General features: G+C 39.0%; 1 protein-coding gene across 3 annotated transcripts in view; it reads left to right on the top strand.

The window, feature by feature from the left end:
* LOC114269589 (uncharacterized) overlaps positions 1–19,662 on the top strand; it is a 43,842-nt gene extending 24,180 nt beyond the window's left edge. Inside the window, exons 6-9 of one of the 3 annotated variants that reach the window (XM_082898908.1) lie at positions 2,977–3,138; positions 3,301–3,392; positions 3,731–3,915; positions 18,990–19,662. In XM_082898908.1, the coding sequence (XP_082755034.1) occupies positions 2,977–3,138; positions 3,301–3,392; positions 3,731–3,915; positions 18,990–19,297 (747 nt within the window). In that variant the 3' untranslated portion in view covers positions 19,298–19,662. The remainder of the gene's footprint in view (positions 1–2,976; positions 3,139–3,300; positions 3,393–3,730; positions 3,916–18,989) is intronic. The other 2 variants (XM_082898907.1, XM_082898909.1) reach the window with 2 other exon arrangements.
* The last annotated feature ends 459 nt before the right edge of the window (positions 19,663–20,121 follow it).

Below are 20,121 nucleotides of genomic sequence, written 5' to 3' on the forward strand. Positions count from 1 at the left end.
CGATGGAACTTTCTCTTGCTTGATGTAAATTTTTGTCTCTACAACTTGATTTATGTATGTAGAATTTGTATGAAAAATTTGGTAGAGATCACCCCGATTTATAGGAATGGATGGAGGAGAGTCTTAATAGACTTTAACTTCTTGGATAATTATCTCTGATTTATTTAGAGATAAATACCAAAATATCACTTTAATGGTGTGCCATAATTTTTATTGGCTTGACCACCTCAATGTGACAAGTGACTTAATTTGATTAGTCAAAAACTTATTTGCTGCATCACTACGACTTAATTTGATTAGTCAAAGACTTATTGTATCATTTTAACACATGGCAATATTTAATTTGACCACAATGTAATCTTGATTTGAGACCAATTAGACACGTGGCAAGATTTGATTTGCCTATAATTGTGCCATATTTTGTAGGCCTTTGTAGTACATGGCAATTTGTAATTGGCTAAAATTTCCTAGGCTTACAGTTGGTTCAGGTGATGGGTTACGGACAAACTTGGGCTGACTCGACCCGTGAACACTCTTTCCTATAGCACTTTCTTGTCCTTTTGTCTATTCATATTTGAACTAGATGACAATTGTTATGCACTAACAATGCATGCCTTTTTGCCAAGCAAACCCATGTATTGACCACGTGTGACCCTTCATTATCCTCCTCGTTCGGTGAACGCTATCACCTCCAATCATTGTACGGTACGCAGACCTTCAACTATCATGCACTTGAAGACCCCAATTCCGTCCAAAGAGGGATCTCAAAAGCCAAGGATTTACCTCCATTATTACAATCGTTAGAAATTGTCTTGTGTAATCTTCGACAAGAAGCCTAGCCCAACGATATTGACATCTTTGCTTGTGTCTTTGTCAACCCTTAGAACACTTCCACAAACACCTTAACAACCTCCTCATTCTATAGGTGTAGTGATAGCCTAGGAAGCGAACCCAAATGGCCTTTGGACCACCATTTCCATGACAACACTCTCCCACCAGAGACCACCAATCAGAAGAACTCAACCTTTTTCATTCAAAACCCCTTTTCGCCTCTTCTTTTGATGGCAACAAAATATATAAAAAAGATCTTTAACATCAAACCCAACTCTGGTCGAGACCTTCCAAGGGTGATTAGCATATTCGTTGTAGAGGGGATGCCCCTATACTAGTCCACTACCCTCCCCATCAAACCTCTTTCCAAGAAATGTACAGCTTCCTTTGCATCAATAGAATTCACTACTTTCTTTTCCCCTTGTAACCTTAGTCTAGAAGGGCTTTGATTTGGTGGCCAATACACCATTTCAGGCACCTGTATAAAGGATCAACGTCTTTCACCTTGGCTGGTTCCTTCTACACCTTGAGTTTCAACAGCGTCTTAGCCACATCCCTCAAAGAGGACGCCCTTTATTCTTTGGCAAGAAGACCACCATTTCCTACCTTTACTAACCAAAATGCAAAGGAACCTACCCCCAGTATGAAGGAACTAACATCCATACTACTACCTTGTCACAAAATCCTTCTGTAAAATCCTTCTCACCTTCGCTACCCATTAGTTGGTTAAGGACTTCACACAACCAATCTAACTTCTCGTGCTTCAGTCCGACCTAGTGATTCAAGTTTCGCTTTCTCTCTTTTAGCATCAGGAAGTCACCATCTCCATCTCTACCATCTTCCTCTTCAAGGGCAATCTTAGACCATCCCAACTAAAGAGCTACATTACATGGACTCTTTGTATTTTGAGAGGTACCCATGTCGACATGCACGACATGACACGACACGACACGACACGACACGAGTAGGGGTGGGGAATACAGCTAAATACAACCGGATACGGTTGATTTTCTTTTCTATTTTTCCTGGCAGCAACAAAGGAGGAGGAGAGAAGCATGGTTCGCGACCTCATCGTTGTCGTCGTTCGTCATCTTTGTCTTTTGTATTTATCTTCGTTGATGGTTGCTAGGGGTATATTAAAGGGTTTGGTGCATTTGGGCTTATATGGGATACACTTTGGTCTGTTAATAAAATGGGCCTTATAATAAAAATTATGAGGTTATTGGGCTGGTTGGCTTTTACATGAGCTTCTCATGTTTGGGCCTAATACTGATTAAGTTGGGATTTAACTTATACCCATGGAAAATCAATTATTCATTTTTTAAAAATAATGTTATATATATTTTTTATTCAATATTTTTTAACTACAAATGTGTGGCATCATCATAAAAATATGTAGTCATTCTGAGCCATAAATTATTGTAACTTCATTAGAAAAATACATAATATTTTTTTAACACATCCATGTTTCGCCATATCCGCGTACCCGTGTCTAATTTTTGGCTACTTTTTAGATGTACCCGCGTATCCCTCATTTAGAGGTTTGCCGAGTCCGACCCTTAGACACATATCTACACCCGACACTCGTACCCAAGTCCATGTAATGTAGCTAAAGAGTGACTCTCCTTGCTGAAACCTTCATCGCTCCTCTCAATTTAGTGCATTTCTTTTATCTAATAAAAATCAATAATATTGAAATTGATTATGTCTAATCTTGTATAAAGACAATCATCAGCACCTTTAACTTATTATCTCCATCTATTAAAAATTTCGTCATTTTTTTGGCCACTTTTGAAAGCATTTATTTATTTTCTTCTACTACGACTTGAATCCCATTTTTATTGTTTTTCGAAAAGGAAAAATGGGGCATATGGCATGCGCTCAAATTTCAGTCTCAAGGATTCGTAACCATAAACACCACAAAGCCTCGTAACCTGTTCATAGCCACAAAGCCTCATAACCAAGTTCATGACCAATCACCCCAAGTTTGACCACCACAAAGCCTCACAAGTAATTACATGATTCATAATCAAGACCAAATGGCTTGATAACTGCAAGTCCATAGAATTAGCGTTTTTTTATTACAGATTCAGTTTTCAACTATGTCCTTTATTTGTTTAAACTATTTACCTTGTTTGGTTACAGGTTTCTATTTTTGTACTACTTGGGATTGTCGTTGCAGGAGCTGCCCTAGGGTATTGGATGGTGCGGAAATTTGTTATTGCAGAAGATGGAAGTGTGGATGTGGGTGTAGCTCAATTTGTGAAATGGGCCGTGCGCGTCATTGCAGCCACATTTATCTTCCAGGTGGCTATTGTGTTCATGTTAATAAATAGGTGTGATAATGCTCCACTTGCGTATCTCTGGACCAAACGGAAATCAGTGTGCAATTTGCTTTGCATTCCTGCAATTTCTTCCTACTCTCAGAATTGTATTATTTCTGAATTTTTTATTCTTATTTTCTGTCAGAGTACTCTTGATACTCCTTTGGCAATGGGGGCATTGGCTTCTTGTTTGTCAATCTGCTTTCTTATCACTTCCTTCAAGTGGAATGGTCCAGAGTAAGTTACTTGCACCATTTTTTCCCTACTCTCCCCTTGCATCATGCTGGTGGACTGGTACTTATTGTACCAAATAAATGTTCATATAATTGATGCTTAACTCAATTTATTCAACTTATTAAATCCAAAACAAATAGATCTCATTAGCTTTTTGAGTTTTATCTGTTGGGATGTTGAAATCCATTTTGGATTAGTCAAAATGGGTGGGTATGCTTGATTTAATATATGAATGGTCATGAATATTGATTGAAGAGAGATCTGCTCAGTTGATAGAACAGATTTAAAAAATCTTTCGTTTGCTTGGTTTAACAAGATCTTAACTAATTATTTGTATGTAGTTCTACCATTACTTTTGGGAATTCAATTTATTCTGCAAATGGGAATCCTTGGCGGGGTAGAGGACGAGCATATGTAAGACAAAATCGTGCTGAATTTCTCAGCAGGTCAGGGCTGGTGGCTTCACGGGGAACACAGTGGAACAGCCCAAGGAGCTCTTCTGGTTGGTCTGACTCTCCTGTTAAAGGTACACACTTTTGTTAAACTCCGCAGTTTCTCTCCCTAATATTTGTTTTATCTGTTGAAACATTTTTTCTAAAAAGATTTAAGCTTCTGCTGAGCATTTTATTTCCCTCTTATTTTCCTTTGACATCATGGATCACATCCATAGTTACCACGTAAAACTCCCCATCAGATCTCTTATGAACATGAACATGCAAGGGCTAGGATGTTTTTTGTAAGCAACATGTTTTGAAAAATAGGCAAGGATCACTACATCGGCGCCTTAGTGCAATGAAAAATAGGAAAAGGTCCTTATGTTTTTTTGGATGAGCACCTGTAAAGAATTAGCCCAGGATTGTTGGTTTACATTAGCAACTTGGAAAAGGGAACACTGACAGATAAAACTATGGAATTAATAGATTCAATGATTAGAAGGAAGTATAACATGCTTACAAGAAACTAAGTGAGTAGCTGAGAAAGTAAACGAAACAGAAAAAACTCGATACAACATTTTGTATGCTGGAAATTATAGCGATCTCGGGTTTACCCTTGTTGTATAGTGATCCGGACATGTGTCCGTGGATGTTGGTAGTTGTTTATTATCTTGTTTGCATCCTTTCTTACTTTGTATTTGAGTTATAGGATGTGTTGAGCGGGTTTGTTACAGGTTGGTTGAGTTTAGAAATCAAAACTAGTTGCCCAGATTTTTGGCCTGTACGCTCGAGCGTAGGTGTTGGCGCTCGAGCGTAGATTACATCCATCCAGTATCTTGTTGTGCAGTGTTGTGAGCTCGAGCATAGGGTTGGGAGCTCGAGCGTAGGTCTGGTTCTGCAAAAGTGCTGAGCGAGTGCATTCTGCGCTCGAGCGGGAGGTTGGCCGCTCGAGCGTACGCCTGTGAGTGGCCGCTCGAGCGGGGTGTTTTACGCTCGAGCGGAGACCTGGGTTAAAGTTCCGAAATTGTGACTTTTCAAATCACTTTTCACTTTCTCTTCTCTCTCTTACTTTTCCAAAAAGCCATTTTCAGAGCTTCTCACTCTAAATCGGCCCTTCTCTCTTAGTTTTGATCTAGTAAGGATCGTTTACTCACCTTTTGCCTTCACAAAAGTTGTGTTGATCGTCGAGAGCTTCCTTTTGATCTGAAAATTTTGAGGTTTGGAGCATTTTGGTTTTGGTCTTCATCTCCTTTGGGACTCCGAATTTGAGGTAGGGATATCCTACTCCTCTCTATGGGTTTTGTCTTTAAATTTTGGTATTTTGAGATGTTGGGCTTGGTTTGGTAATTTTGTGAAAGTTTGGGGCTTTTGTGCAATTATCCAAAAGTTGGGGTTTCATTCATAATAAACCTAGATGCATGTTTGGCATAGAAAAATGGAATGATTGTTGAATCATTGATGAAAATGGGACCTAAGGGTTGAAATAGTAATTATGGAAAATGGCCTAATTACATTGTTTAATTAATTGGGATAATTAATTGATGAGAAATGACGAAATGAAATGTTGATTGAATATCCATTTGTGCATTTATTTTCTGTTTTAGAAATAACTGCTTTGGGCTATCGGTGGAGGATAGTCGTGATTGTTGTAGACAATGTATGTTGATTAGGCAAACTGAAACTAATCAATGGAATGTGTTATGGAACTTGACAGTTGCTAGAATACATTAATTGTTTGTATTGTGTGATTGTATATAGAACCAATGTGTTTATATACGTTATGTGTAGAGGAGGAGATAGGGGATGTACTCCGCGGTTTAGGGGAAGATAGGGGATGTACCTCTAAACCGGATAGGTATTTGGAGGAGATAGGGGATGTACTCCGTAGACAGAGCTCATATGCTTGTCTAGAGAAGTGAAGATAGAGCTCATATGCTTATCTTTGTGAAGTGAAGTGTGGATACAGCTTGTATGCTTATCTGTGGATATTGTTGATATACATATCTGTTGTAGAGTGTGGATACAGCTTGTATGCTTATCTGTGGATATTGTTGATATACTTATCTGAATGTGAGATATAGTTTTTATACATATCTGTGGAAATGATGATAGAGCTAGCATGCTTATCTGTTGAAAAAGGGAAAATGAAAAGTAATTGGGACTTGTAAGTCGTTGACATAAATATGTAATTTATGTGATTGAATCAGTGTTGACCAACTATCAATTGCTAATGTTTTAGTCATTGTCCATGGTTGGTTTAGTGTATTTCTACTGGGCTGTGGCTCACCCTATATGGGAATATCATTTTCAGGTACAGGAAGCATGCCACCTCCAAGGACATAGCTGGGAGGCTTGTGGCGGGCATAGTTTTGTCGTTTTACTTTGATGTATTACATGTAATTTCAAGCCAAGGGCTTAATGTGTAAACGAGTTAGAACTCTTTGTTGTAACCAAGTGTTAACTTGGAAAGCTGTAAGCCCGTAGGGCATTTTGTTATGAGGTTAACATGTAATACCTATGTCTTGGAATTCTAATGAATGAAAGGAATGCGGTTAGTTTAAATGTAAATTCATGTCTTATCTGATGGGTTTATTGTTATTATTTTGAGGGCGTTACAACTTGGTATCAGAGCGTACCGGGTTCGAATACTTTGGGTACGTGGGAAGTGATTAGGATCACAATGGGTTTGTCTCGCTTGATAGAGGCGTAGATGTAGTACCATATGCTATGTGTTTATTTGATAACATGCTTATGTGACTATGTGGGTATGGGATTTAATTTCTAGGATATTGATTGGATCCTTGAGTTTCTGGGAGTCTTGTTGGAAAAGCACTTGATCAACGCTGTTTCTAACCGGAACTCTAGTAACGCCTCGGGACTATCATTATCCGGAAATGAAGTTCGTAAGTGCTTATGTGTTTATGTGCTTATGTGGAGTGAATTACAGTTGTCCATGCATTAGGACGTGAGTGTTTAGTTTCGGCACATTTATGAATGTGCTAACGTTCTGTGTCGCCTTTATTAGGATGTCAGGACGAGGAAGAGGTGCTAGGCGTGGTAGACCTGCGAGGCAGGAAGTACCATTACCGGGTGAGATTCCAGCAGTGCAGGAGGGAGTTGGGCAGGCCAATGTGGCCGAGCCAGTAGGTCAACAGGCTATGGGTGCCTTGGCCAGAGAGATAGCAGGAGCTTTAGGTATTCTTAGAGCTGGGAATCAGGCAGCTGAGACAGGGCCTTCCTTCTTGAAGAGGGAGTTCTTTCGGTGTAATCCGGACGAGTTTATCGGGGATCCTAAAGAGCCGCTTAAGGCAGATGAATGGCTCGAACAGACAACGAAGACGTTTGAGATGCTTGGCATCGAGGACGGAGCACTGAAAGTGACCTTGGCATCTTTCCAACTGAAGGGAGATGCGGGTCAATGGTGGAAGTACGAGAAAGCTCGTGTTGGTGGTACTTGGGAGGCGTTTGTGAATGCTTTTCAGGAGAGGTTTTTATCAGCAGCAGCTAGGGAGAAGCTGAGGGATCAGTTCAGCCGGCTTAATCAGCAGGGCTTGTCAGTGGCCGAGTTTGAGGCTACTTTTACCAGTCTGTCTAGGTTTGCACCTGAACTGGTGGCGTCTGAGGAACGCCGTTGCTATGAGTTTGAGCGGAAGTTGAGGCGGGGCCTCAAGTTGAGAATTGGTGGGTCTTATATTCGAGAGTATAGACACCTAGTGGACGCTGCAGCTCATATGGAGCTTATGATGCAGGAGGAGGATGAGGGTCAGCGAGGCTCCAAGAGGAGCCAGGATAGTGAGAGTGATGGCAGGAGGCAGAGGGGTTCTAACCCTCAGCAGTCGCAGGGTGGTGTTGCTAGATCGACCTTCCCTGTGCCAAGTACAGGCTCCGGGAGAGGTGGTCAGGGGGATTTCACCTGTTACAAGTGTGGCCAGCTGGGTCACAAGGTATCTGTTTGCCCGCAGAAGGGTGGGGGTCAGAAAGCTGCTTCTTCTTCAGCTAGACCGCAGAGTCAGAGTTTGGGCAGGGGGCAGCTCTTGATTTGTTATCAGTGTGGACAACCTGGGCACATGAAGAGGTTTTGCCCACAGTTGAGTGCCACTTCGGGAGCGTCTGGTTCTAGGCAGACGCAGGGTTTTCAGCCAGCTCAGTCTGTGCAGGCCTCGAGGGCCAATCCGGGAGTTTCGTCATCCCAGTCTGTGCAGCAATCTTTTGCTCCGAGAGGTGAGCAGGTAGACCAGGGGCCTACGGGGCGCGTGTATGCTGTTACCGCGCAGGATTTAGTACCAGCTCCATCAGTAGTGAGAGGTACTTTTCTGTTTTGCAACTCAGTTGCTAATGTGTTGATAGACACGGGTGCATCTCATTCTTTTGTATCTGCTGCATTTGCATCTGTTTTGGAATTGGAGTTAGCACAGTTAGCATCTCCCATTTGTGTGGTATCGCCTGTGGGTGGTGAATTAATTCTGAAACAGGGTGTTAGAGGATGTGATATAGAGGTCGCCGACTATAGGCTTCCTTTTCCGTTTGTTGTCATGCCCATGAAGGGTTTTGATGTTATTTTGGGTATGGATTGGTTATCGTCATACCGGGCTGTTATTGATTGCTACCGCCAGAGGGTTACATTGTGTACCTTGAGCGGGGAGTGGTTCCATTTCTTGGGAGACCGGGTTGGTAGTGTTTTGCCACCGGGGTATGATTCGCGAGGGCGAAGTGAGCTTAGTAGTCTACTTGCCAGCTTTGGGAGTGGTGAGAGTGGTGAGACCCAGGTTGTATTGCCAAGGGTGGTTTGTGAGTATTCGGATGTCTTTCCCGAAGATCTTGTTAGTTTGCCACCTCACCGAGAGATAGAGTTCTCTATTGATTTAGTGCCTGGTACGGCGCCGATTTCTATGGCACCTTACCGTTTTGCTCCAGCAGAGTTGGTTGAGTTGAAAGTTCAGCTCCAGGAATTGCTAGATAAGGGCTTTGTTCGCCCTAGTGTTTCACCGTGGGGAGCACCGACACTCTTTGTTAAAAAGAAAGATGGTGCCTTGAGATTGTGTATAGACTACCGGAAGTTGAATCGGGCTACGGTTAAGAATAAGTACCCTATGCCCCGTATAGATGATTTGTTTGACCAGTTGAAGGGTTCCCGTTGTTTCTCTAAGATAGACTTGAGATCGGGTTACCATCAGTTGAGGGTCAGGGAGGAAGATGTTCCTAAGACGGCATTCCGTACGCGGTATGGCCATTACGAGTTTCTGGTGATGCCATTCGGGCTTACCAATGCACCGGCAGTCTTTATGGACTTGATGAACCGGATTTTCCGGGAGTTCTTAGACCGATTTGTGGTTGTTTTCGTAGACGATATTCTTATCTATTCGTCTTCTGAGGAGGAGCACGAGGCACACTTGAGAGTGGTGCTTGAGTTACTTAGAGCCCATAGACTGTATGCCAAGTTTGGGAAGTGTGAGTTCTGGCTGAGGGAAGTCAAATTCTTAGGCCACGTGGTATCCGGGGAAGGGGTGTCTGTTGATACATCCAAGGTTGAGGCAGTGCAAGATTGGGCACAGCCTAAGAGTGTGTTTGAGATCCGCAGTTTTCTGGGATTAGCTGGGTATTACCGTCGGTTTGTGAAAGATTTCTCCAGGTTAGCGTCACCGTTGACTAGACTGACTCGAAAGGGAGTCAAGTTTGTGTGGAGTGAGGCTTGTGAAAAGTCGTTCCAAGAGTTGAAAGTTAGATTGACCACCGCTCCGGTATTGATTATTCCGGAGAGAGGGTTGGGTTATGCGGTTTATTGTGATGCCTCACGAGAGGGTTTGGGTTGTGTGTTGATGCAAGAGGGGAAAGTGGTAGCTTATGGCTCACGTCAGTTGAAAATACACGAGAAGAATTACCCCACACACGACCTAGAGTTAGCAGCTGTGATCTTTGCCTTGAAAATCTGGAGGCACTACCTTTATGGTGAGAGGTTCGAGGTATTCTCGGATCATAAGAGTTTGAAGTATCTGTTTACACAGAGAGACTTGAATCTGAGGCAAAGGAGATGGATGGAGTTCATCGAGGATTATGATTTTGAGTTGCATTATCATCCGGGAAAGGCCAATGTTGTGGCCGATGCCCTTAGTAGGAAAACCATTAGTGATGTAGCTTGTATAGCCATCCGGGAATGGGAGATGTTGGGAGCACTTGGCGAGTTTGATTTGCTACTGGGCGAATCTGTTGAGGCTGCGGCCTTGTTTTCTGTCGTTGTGCAGCCTACACTTGTGATTAAAGTGTTAGAGGCACAGAGAGGTGACCTTGAGGTAGAATCCCTCCGAGAGAAGATCTCCAGTGGGAAAGTTGAGAAGGGTTTGACGGTGTATCCCGACCTGAGTGTGAGATACCGAGACCGTTTGTTTGTACCGGAGTCTTGCCGAGAGGAAGTACTCCGAGAGTTTCACCATTCGCGCCTTGCGGTGCATCCGGGAGGTACTAAGATGTATCAGGATTTGGGTCGCCAGTTTTGGTGGCGGGGTATGAAAATAGATGTGGCTGTTTTCGTATCGAAGTGCCTTACTTGCCAGCAGGTGAAGGCCGAGCATCAGAGGCCAGCGGGTTTGTTGCAACCCTTGCCTATTGCCGAGTGGAAGTGGGAACATGTCACTATGGACTTCGTTGTAGGTCTTCCGAGGACTCAGCGGGGTAGTGATGCTATTTGGGTGGGTTGTAGACCGGTTGACTAAGTCGGCGCACTTTATTCCTATGCGCGTGAGAGATTCGGTAGATCATCTTGCCGATGCGTATGTTCGGGACGTAGTGCGATTGCATGGGGTCCCAGTGACGATCGTCTCAGATAGAGATCCTCGTTTTACTGCTAGGTTGTGGCAGAGTTTGCAGAGTGCGTTGGGCACTAAGTTGACCTTTAGTACGGCTTATCATCCTCAGACTGACGGGCAGTCCGAGCGTACTATTCAGATCCTCGAGGATATGCTTCGGGGTTGTGTCCTGGATTTCAGTGGGACGTGGGAGAGGCACTTGCCATTGGTAGAGTTTGCCTACAACAACAGTTTTCAGTCTAGCATCGGTATGACACCGTTTGAGGCCTTGTATGGCCGACCGTGTAGGTCTCCAGTTTGTTGGGCCGAGGTGGGTGATGCACCTTTGTTGGGTCCAGAGTTAGTTAGGGAGACGACGGAGAAAGTTGAGCTTATCCGTAAGAGGCTTGTTACAGCCCAGAGTCGACAAAAGAGTTATGCCGACCGTAGGAGGAGACCTTTGGCGTTTGAGGTAGGTGATCATGTCTTTCTGAAGATATCACCTAGACGAGGCCTGATGAGGTTTGGGAAGAGTGGGAAGTTATCCCCTCGGTTTATTGGTCCTTTTGAGATCCTTGAAAGGATAGGTGAGGTTGCTTATCGGTTAGCCTTACCGCCGCAGTTGTCCGGAGTGCATGACGTGTTTCATGTGAGTATGCTTCGGAAGTATGAGCCAGATCCATCACATGTGCTGGATTGGAGCGATTTAGAGGTAGATGAGGATGCCTCGTATGAGGAGAGACCGGTTCGGGTCTTGGATAGGCGGGATCAAGTCCTGCGTGGCAAGACCATTCCTTTGGTGAAAGTCTTGTGGAAACATCACGGAGTGGAAGAAGCCACTTGGGAACGTGAGTTAGGAGTCCGTGAGAAATATCCGGACTTGTTTATTGATATGTAATTTTGTATTTGAATTTTACATTTTGTTGAACTTAAGAGCTTTTATATATGTCTTAAGTTGTGAAACATTGAGAATGTTTTGATTATTGGTAGTATGTTTTGGAACTTGCCTCATATGGAAGTTGAATGTAACATTATATCTGTTGAATATATTGTTGAAATTGGAAGGATAGTGCATAATGTTGATGCATGTTGAAAGTACATATGTTGTTTACATATTGTGATATGTCTCTTGTTTAAGGGATGGGATGACCGGTAATGGGTCGAATTGTTGAATGTTAAAATGTAACATTGTTTAAAATGGAGGAGAACTTGTTTTTTGAAAACTTGTGTTTAATTTCGGGGACGAAATTCTTTAAGGGGGGGAGGTTATAGCGATCTCGGGTTTACCCTTGTTGTATAGTGATCCGGACATGTGTCCGTGGATGTTGGTAGTTGTTTATTATCTTGTTTGCATCCTTTCTTACTTTGTATTTGAGTTATAGGATGTGTTGAGCGGGTTTGTTACAGGTTGGTTGAGTTTAGAAATCAAAACTAGTTGCCCAGATTTTTGGCCTGTACGCTCGAGCGTAGGTGTTGGCGCTCGAGCGTAGATTACATCCATCCAGTATCTTGTTGTGCAGTGTTGTGAGCTCGAGCATAGGGTTGGGAGCTCGAGCGTAGGTCTGGTTCTGCAAAAGTGCTGAGCGAGTGCATTCTGCGCTCGAGCGGGAGGTTGGCCGCTCGAGCGTACGCCTGTGAGTGGCCGCTCGAGCGGGGTGTTTTACGCTCGAGCGGAGACCTGGGTTAAAGTTCCGAAATTGTGACTTTTCAAATCACTTTTCACTTTCTCTTCTCTCTCTTACTTTTCCAAAAAGCCATTTTCAGAGCTTCTCACTCTAAATCGGCCCTTCTCTCTTAGTTTTGATCTAGTAAGGATCGTTTACTCACCTTTTGCCTTCACAAAAGTTGTGTTGATCGTCGAGAGCTTCCTTTTGATCTGAAAATTTTGAGGTTTGGAGCATTTTGGTTTTGGTCTTCATCTCCTTTGGGACTCCGAATTTGAGGTAGGGATATCCTACTCCTCTCTATGGGTTTTGTCTTTAAATTTTGGTATTTTGAGATGTTGGGCTTGGTTTGGTAATTTTGTGAAAGTTTGGGGCTTTTGTGCAATTATCCAAAAGTTGGGGTTTCATTCATAATAAACCTAGATGCATGTTTGGCATAGAAAAATGGAATGATTGTTGAATCATTGATGAAAATGGGACCTAAGGGTTGAAATAGTAATTATGGAAAATGGCCTAATTACATTGTTTAATTAATTGGGATAATTAATTGATGAGAAATGACGAAATGAAATGTTGATTGAATATCCATTTGTGCATTTATTTTCTGTTTTAGAAATAACTGCTTTGGGCTATCGGTGGAGGATAGTCGTGATTGTTGTAGACAATGTATGTTGATTAGGCAAACTGAAACTAATCAATGGAATGTGTTATGGAACTTGACAGTTGCTAGAATACATTAATTGTTTGTATTGTGTGATTGTATATAGAACCAATGTGTTTATATACGTTATGTGTAGAGGAGGAGATAGGGGATGTACTCCGCGGTTTAGGGGAAGATAGGGGATGTACCTCTAAACCGGATAGGTATTTGGAGGAGATAGGGGATGTACTCCGTAGACAGAGCTCATATGCTTGTCTAGAGAAGTGAAGATAGAGCTCATATGCTTATCTTTGTGAAGTGAAGTGTGGATACAGCTTGTATGCTTATCTGTGGATATTGTTGATATACATATCTGTTGTAGAGTGTGGATACAGCTTGTATGCTTATCTGTGGATATTGTTGATATACTTATCTGAATGTGAGATATAGTTTTTATACATATCTGTGGAAATGATGATAGAGCTAGCATGCTTATCTGTTGAAAAAGGGAAAATGAAAAGTAATTGGGACTTGTAAGTCGTTGACATAAATATGTAATTTATGTGATTGAATCAGTGTTGACCAACTATCAATTGCTAATGTTTTAGTCATTGTCCATGGTTGGTTTAGTGTATTTCTACTGGGCTGTGGCTCACCCTATATGGGAATATCATTTTCAGGTACAGGAAGCATGCCACCTCCAAGGACATAGCTGGGAGGCTTGTGGCGGGCATAGTTTTGTCGTTTTACTTTGATGTATTACATGTAATTTCAAGCCAAGGGCTTAATGTGTAAACGAGTTAGAACTCTTTGTTGTAACCAAGTGTTAACTTGGAAAGCTGTAAGCCCGTAGGGCATTTTGTTATGAGGTTAACATGTAATACCTATGTCTTGGAATTCTAATGAATGAAAGGAATGCGGTTAGTTTAAATGTAAATTCATGTCTTATCTGATGGGTTTATTGTTATTATTTTGAGGGCGTTACAGAAATATTGGTTAGTAGATAGATTTTTGTGAGTCTTGTGTGGTTGGGCGTCAGGACGTGTGGATCCTGATTTGTTTACCCTTCTTGATTTCCTTGATGATGTAATTGGCTAGCGCTCCTTTTTATGGGGACCTTTTTGTATCTTTAGCATCTTCTTGATGCTCTTCTTCAATAAAATTTATTTATCAAAAAAAAAAAAAAAAAAAAAGACGTAGAAATGGTGTAGCTAAGCATTTGAAAAATAAGGTAGTAATAGTTATGAGAATAAGTTACATAATAATATTAATTAATATTGTAACTGGAGAGTACAATTAGTGCCTATGCACCCCAAATAGGATTGGAGAAACATATTAAAAGGAAATTTTGGGATCAACTGGATGAGTTAATACAACAAATATTTGTAGAGGAGAGAATAATTATAGGTGGAGATTTCAATGGTCATGTCCGAAAATATGTGCAAGTGCACGAGAGGACACATGGTGGATATGGTCTTGGTGATCGAAATGAGGGCGGAGAGAACATTTTAGGTTTTGCAGTAGCATTTAATCATGTAGTAACCAACAACTTTTTAAAAAAGGAGGGTTAAGCACATAACTTTTAAAAATGAGTTAAATAAGAGTTGGATAGATCATTTTCTTGTAAGAAAAATAGACCGCTGAATATGTAAAGGTTTCAAGGTTATTTCCAAAGGAAGTTAATGGCACAAAGTAGGCTATCAATATTCAATACACAGTATTATATACAATAATAAAGAGCAAAATCAAAGCGGGAAATATATTAAAAACTCATGAACTAGATGTGAAATCTAAAAATTGAGAAATTGAGGATGGTGTGTTTAAATAACTCGGGGTTTGAAAGGTGTTACTAATAACATGTGGAATACAATAGCATAGTGCATTGAAAGAATATCAAAAGCAGTGCCATGGAGAGTCTAAGGGAAAAGCTCCTATATCTAAATATACTTGGCGGTTGAATAGTGAGATATAAGCCATAGTAAAAGAGGATAAAAATGGGAATAATTTTAAGAAATAAGTTGACCAATAAGGAGATTGGATGAGGAGATTAAGAAAAAGTGAATGATATTTTGAGAAATTGTCAAGTGAGAATCATTTTAAAAACTTGGAAGGAGAGGAATATGATAGCCTTGATGGGACTAGAGAATATAAGTTTTATCATCGAACCAAGAGAGTTTGAGGTGGAATTTGCATTAAAAAAAGATGAAATAAGGCAAGGCATTAGATTTATCAAAAAATAAAAAATAAAAATAAATAAATAAATAAATAAATAAGGCAAGGCATTAGGACTAGACTGTATCCTTATTGAGGCTTGGAAATGCTTAGGTAAGTAGTTGTCTGGTTAACAAAATTCTTTAATAAGATTCTAATGACTAGGAAAATGGCTGACGAATAGAGAAAGTATTTTAAAACCTATATATAGAAATAAATGAGATATCCAAAATTGCAACAATTATAAGTTGATAAGTCAATACAATAAAATTGTTGGTGAGAATGATTGAGCATCGCTTGAGAGTTATAACAGTAGTGTTAGAGAATCTGTTTGGATTTATGTTTGGTAGATCAAATATGGAAACACAATTTTTACTAACAAGATTAATAGAGAAGTACAAAGAGAAGATGAAGGATCTAAATATGGATTTTATAGAATTTCAAAAAAAAAAAAAAAAAAACTTGTGATAGGTTTCCTAGAGATATAATCTAGGAAGCACGGATATGGATACGAGATATGGATATGGCGATACAAAAAAACCTAAAAAGTAGGATACGGATACGGCTAGAATACGTTTGTAAAAAATATATTTAAAATAAATTTATTAGGAGTGGAGTTACAAATAAGCTCAAGAATGTTGAGAGATCACATTGTAATTTTATAATGTAGAACACTAATCTTTAAAAATTTGGTATTAATTTTAGGCAACTGCTTGTTTACTTTTTTAATTTTCAATAGGTCTTGCAAATATTTCATTTTAATATCAAGTTTAATATGTTTATGTTACAATAATAGAGCATTCCACAACTTGTTTCTATGCTTTCTCCTTTGGCACTAGCAAAAATATTGTATTTAAGTTTACTTGCTTATTAATTTATTAATTTATTAATTTTACTATTGTTATATTCTCTTGTTAATCTTTGCTATCTATATAGTTATAGAGGACATGCATGAAACAATATGGATACATAAATTTGACAAATTTTATTACTTTAACTCTCACTATGATATTTCAAATAACTAAATAAAGTATTGGGAGTAATATGTGACTTGGAGTATCTGATACTTCAAAATTAAGTATCCGATGCTCCAAAATTAATGAAAAAAAATTAAGAAGTATCTAATAATTTTAGTAAGTATCCGATATGTATCCGCGAGTATCCGCGAGTATCGGTATCGAATACGTATACAATATGGATACGTCTCCCTTTTTGAAGTATCCGTGCTTCACAGGATATAATATGGTGAGTGTTGGTGAAAAAGGGTGTGACCAAAAGGTATATGCATGCAATAAAACGCATGTATAATGGGCTATCGACCACAATTAGATTTACTTGTAGGAGAAACTAGTAAATTCTCAATCTCTATTGTATTGCATCATGGGCCAACTTTGAGTCCTTACCTGTTTGCTATGGTCATGGATGAATTAACTAAACACATTTAGGATGATAGTTCACAGATGATATTGTTCTAGATAAAACTAAGGAAGAAATTAACATTGTACTACAAATATGGAGAGAAGCACTCAAGTTAAAAGGGTTTAAAATTAGTAAAAATAAAACTGAATATATAGATTGTGACTTAGCAACAATAGAAATAGAAATGATAAAGATATGAAGATTGAAAATCAAAAATAACAAAGTGAACTTTTTCGTTACCTAGGTTTGATTATTAATAAGGATAGTGAGGTTGAAAATGACGTGATTCATAGAATTAAAGTAGGCTGGCTCAATTGTGGGAGTGCATTTGACATAATATGTGATTGACGAATTCTGACAAAATTGAAAGAAGAATTTTATAGAACGACTACAAGGCTAATGGTGCTTTATGGGACAAAATATTGGTCAACTAAAATACATGTCAATAAAATGAGTGTAGTTGAGTTAAAGATGCTTAGATGGATTTGTGGTAAGATTAAGAAAGATAGAATTAGAAATAAATATATTCTTGAAATGGTAGGAGTAGCACCGATTGAAAGATAAGTTGAGAGAGAATAAGTTAAGATGGTTTGGTCATTTACAATGAAGAAATGTAGATGCAACGGCAAGGAAGAGTGATATGATTTCTATAAATAAAAAGTTGGGGGAAGGGGAGGACTTAAACTAACATGGGATATAGTTGTAAAAAAAGATATAAACGTATTTCATTTATTTGAACTTGTAGGCACCGATAGAGCAAAATGGCAAAAAATGATTGACGTAGATTGGGAAACAATGCTTAGATTGGATTGGTTTGGAAGCGGGAAACGGAAAATGAAACTTCATCCAAAAATATTATGGAAAATGTGAAACATTAGGTGATGTAAAGATTGAATAGGTTGAATGAAAAAAAGTGTTAAGTTTGAATAGGATATTTGTAAGAAAAATTTATCAAGAAACTTAAAATTAGCAAAGTAAATTATAGTAGTAGTAGTAGTAGTAGTAGTAGTAGTACTACTACTACTACTACTACTATTATATGATTGCTCTAATAAGTTTCCATAGTAGTAGTAGTAGTAGTAGTAGTAGTAGTAACTACTACTACTACTACTACTACTACTACTACTACTACTATGGAAACTTAATAGAGCAATCATATATTATTGTTGAAAAATAGTATTTCCGAGTATACAAAGATAGTAAAAATTTTGAGAAGTGCATTTCTAGGGAGTTTTTAGAACATTTTTTTGAAAGAGTTTCTCTCAATCTTATTCAAATTGAGTTGAATTTTTTCCTTTCATATGTAAATTGTACTTGAATTCTTGGATTGTTTTGGAGATGTTTTCTAGAGGTTTTCCTTAAAATTTCAGGAGAGTTTTGTGTCCGTTCCCGAAATGAGTTTACAGGGAAACAAGTTTCCTCTCTCAAGAGATTTCCTAGTCTCCCCTTATCCCTCTTTATTTTCTTTCTTTCCTCCTGTATGTGGTTATTGCCATCACTAGAAATGTGTACAAAGAAAGTAAGAAGTTGTGGAGGTTTTTTGGACGAGAGAAAGCAAAAGATTGTGGTATCTTGTTTATTACAGAATGTATGGTGGTGGTAGTCGTGTCTGCTTGAGTATGAAAGTGGTGAAAGAGGGTGTTTAGTTGGGTTTCCGAGATTGTGATTAAATTGCATTTCCGAGATTGCAGTCCAGACAGGTGATGTGGTAGGCATGCAATTCGACAGTCCCTTTCAATGTATGTTGCATGAGTAACCACAAAATTATGTTTCTCCATCCTAATGAAGTCTGTATGATGGTTTTTTTGGAGCACGGAGCATTAAATGAGATGTATGATGTGAAATTTTTAGCAAATTGGATGTAGACATACTAGGACCTGACAATATCTACCGAGAAATATTTTGATGGGGGAGAAGTCTATGTTTTTAATAAATTTATCCAAATTTTGCATTAGTAGTTGCACAAATTGGGAATTAAAGATTAACGAACAGTAAGTGTTTCTTTAAAACTGTTTCTACTTTCTTTATATCTTTGTCTTTATCTTTACAATAGTATTCTTTTTTGTATATTAGAAGCGGGGTTCATGCCTGACTTGACAAGGTAAATGTTCAGTTTCTTTTGAAATATCTCATGTTCTTGACATTTATTGGCTTGTGTTGCTTGATATGGTGTCAGTGTCAAAGTTCCTATGGTCTGCTGTTAATTTTTCATGGCTTGGTTTTGACCATGATATTGTAATCATAATAAAAATGAAATGAACAAAGTAGGTTTTTGGTTGGGAGGATTAATCTTGTTGAGGATGTTTCATGCACACTCTTTCCAAAAATGTCTATAAAGTACAATGGTACTCATGTAAATTATACTATATATATAGCATTGGTATAAAGTACATTGGTACTCATGTAAATGACCTTTAATTCATGCTTCATTAGTTTGTTTTTGGCTATTGCAGGTATGATATCTCCGACCACTGCGAGGGTGACAAGAAATCAACAGGATTACTATTCAACATTCCATAGGACACCCAACAGAAAGAAGTTTTCAAAAAAAGAGTGGGAGAATTTCACCCAGGAATCTACCCGACATGCCTTGGCTGAGTTGGCATCCTCTCCAAAGTTCACTGATTGGATTATTAAGCACGCTGACAGGATACAACTCCTTCCAGATTATAGTTCAGATAACACAATTGGAAGTGGCTCAGATTCCACAGATGAGAATCTTGTAGAAAGTGGTGATCGATTTAGTTTGTTTAAATGGTAGCTGCGAGTAGGAAATTAGTTACTTGTAGCAGTGCAATGAGGTAGAGGCTAGGAATGGTGCTCATTTAATTTTTCTTATAATGTTAAAGCGGAAGATAACATGTTGACTAGGACAGAAAAAATGGAAAAGATTAGGTAACTATTAATTTATGACATTAACTACCTTCTTAACAATTTGTAAGTTCCAAAATGTAAACATTTAGGAAAGGGAAAAGAAAAAAGACAAGAAAAATGAAAATGAATACAACTTAGATATGCATATTATAAGCCAAATTGAAAACATAGTTGATGAGTAATTACAGATGAAACTAAAGAGCATAAAAGGCTATTAGTGAAGAGAGATGCAAATCAAAAACAACAAATCAATTATTGATCAACAAAAGAAATCATCAAGAAGTGTGCTACTTCAAAGGTCACAATAAGGGCATAATTTGATCATTTTGATAATATTTTTTCTCACATCAAGTGTGTTCCACAACAATTTAATCGTTGAGTAATACAAGACTTAAGTTGTTTTGTTCGAAGTTTGAGTGGCCTTGTGATAAAAAAAAGGTAAAGTTGCAATTTTTCCTGTTTGAATTAGAAACTAACTTCCATTTATATTTTTATGCATTATACACACACACAGATATATATATAACAATATATATTATTAGTGAGTCAGAGTATATAGGATAAGATTGTTGCATCTCGATGAAATAGAAAATTTACACGTTTCTTCCACATGTTGTCGTTCATTGGAGATTACAAACCAATGCTTGCATTGGCAAAAGAAGACACAGTGACGGAATTGCGCTATAGCTTTCCTTGCATTGCAGCCTTCAA

The sequence above is a fragment of the Camellia sinensis genome, chromosome 12, assembly GCF_055761805.1.
Source record: "Camellia sinensis isolate YWXY chromosome 12, ASM5576180v1, whole genome shotgun sequence".
Taxonomy (NCBI): domain Eukaryota; kingdom Viridiplantae; phylum Streptophyta; class Magnoliopsida; order Ericales; family Theaceae; genus Camellia; species Camellia sinensis.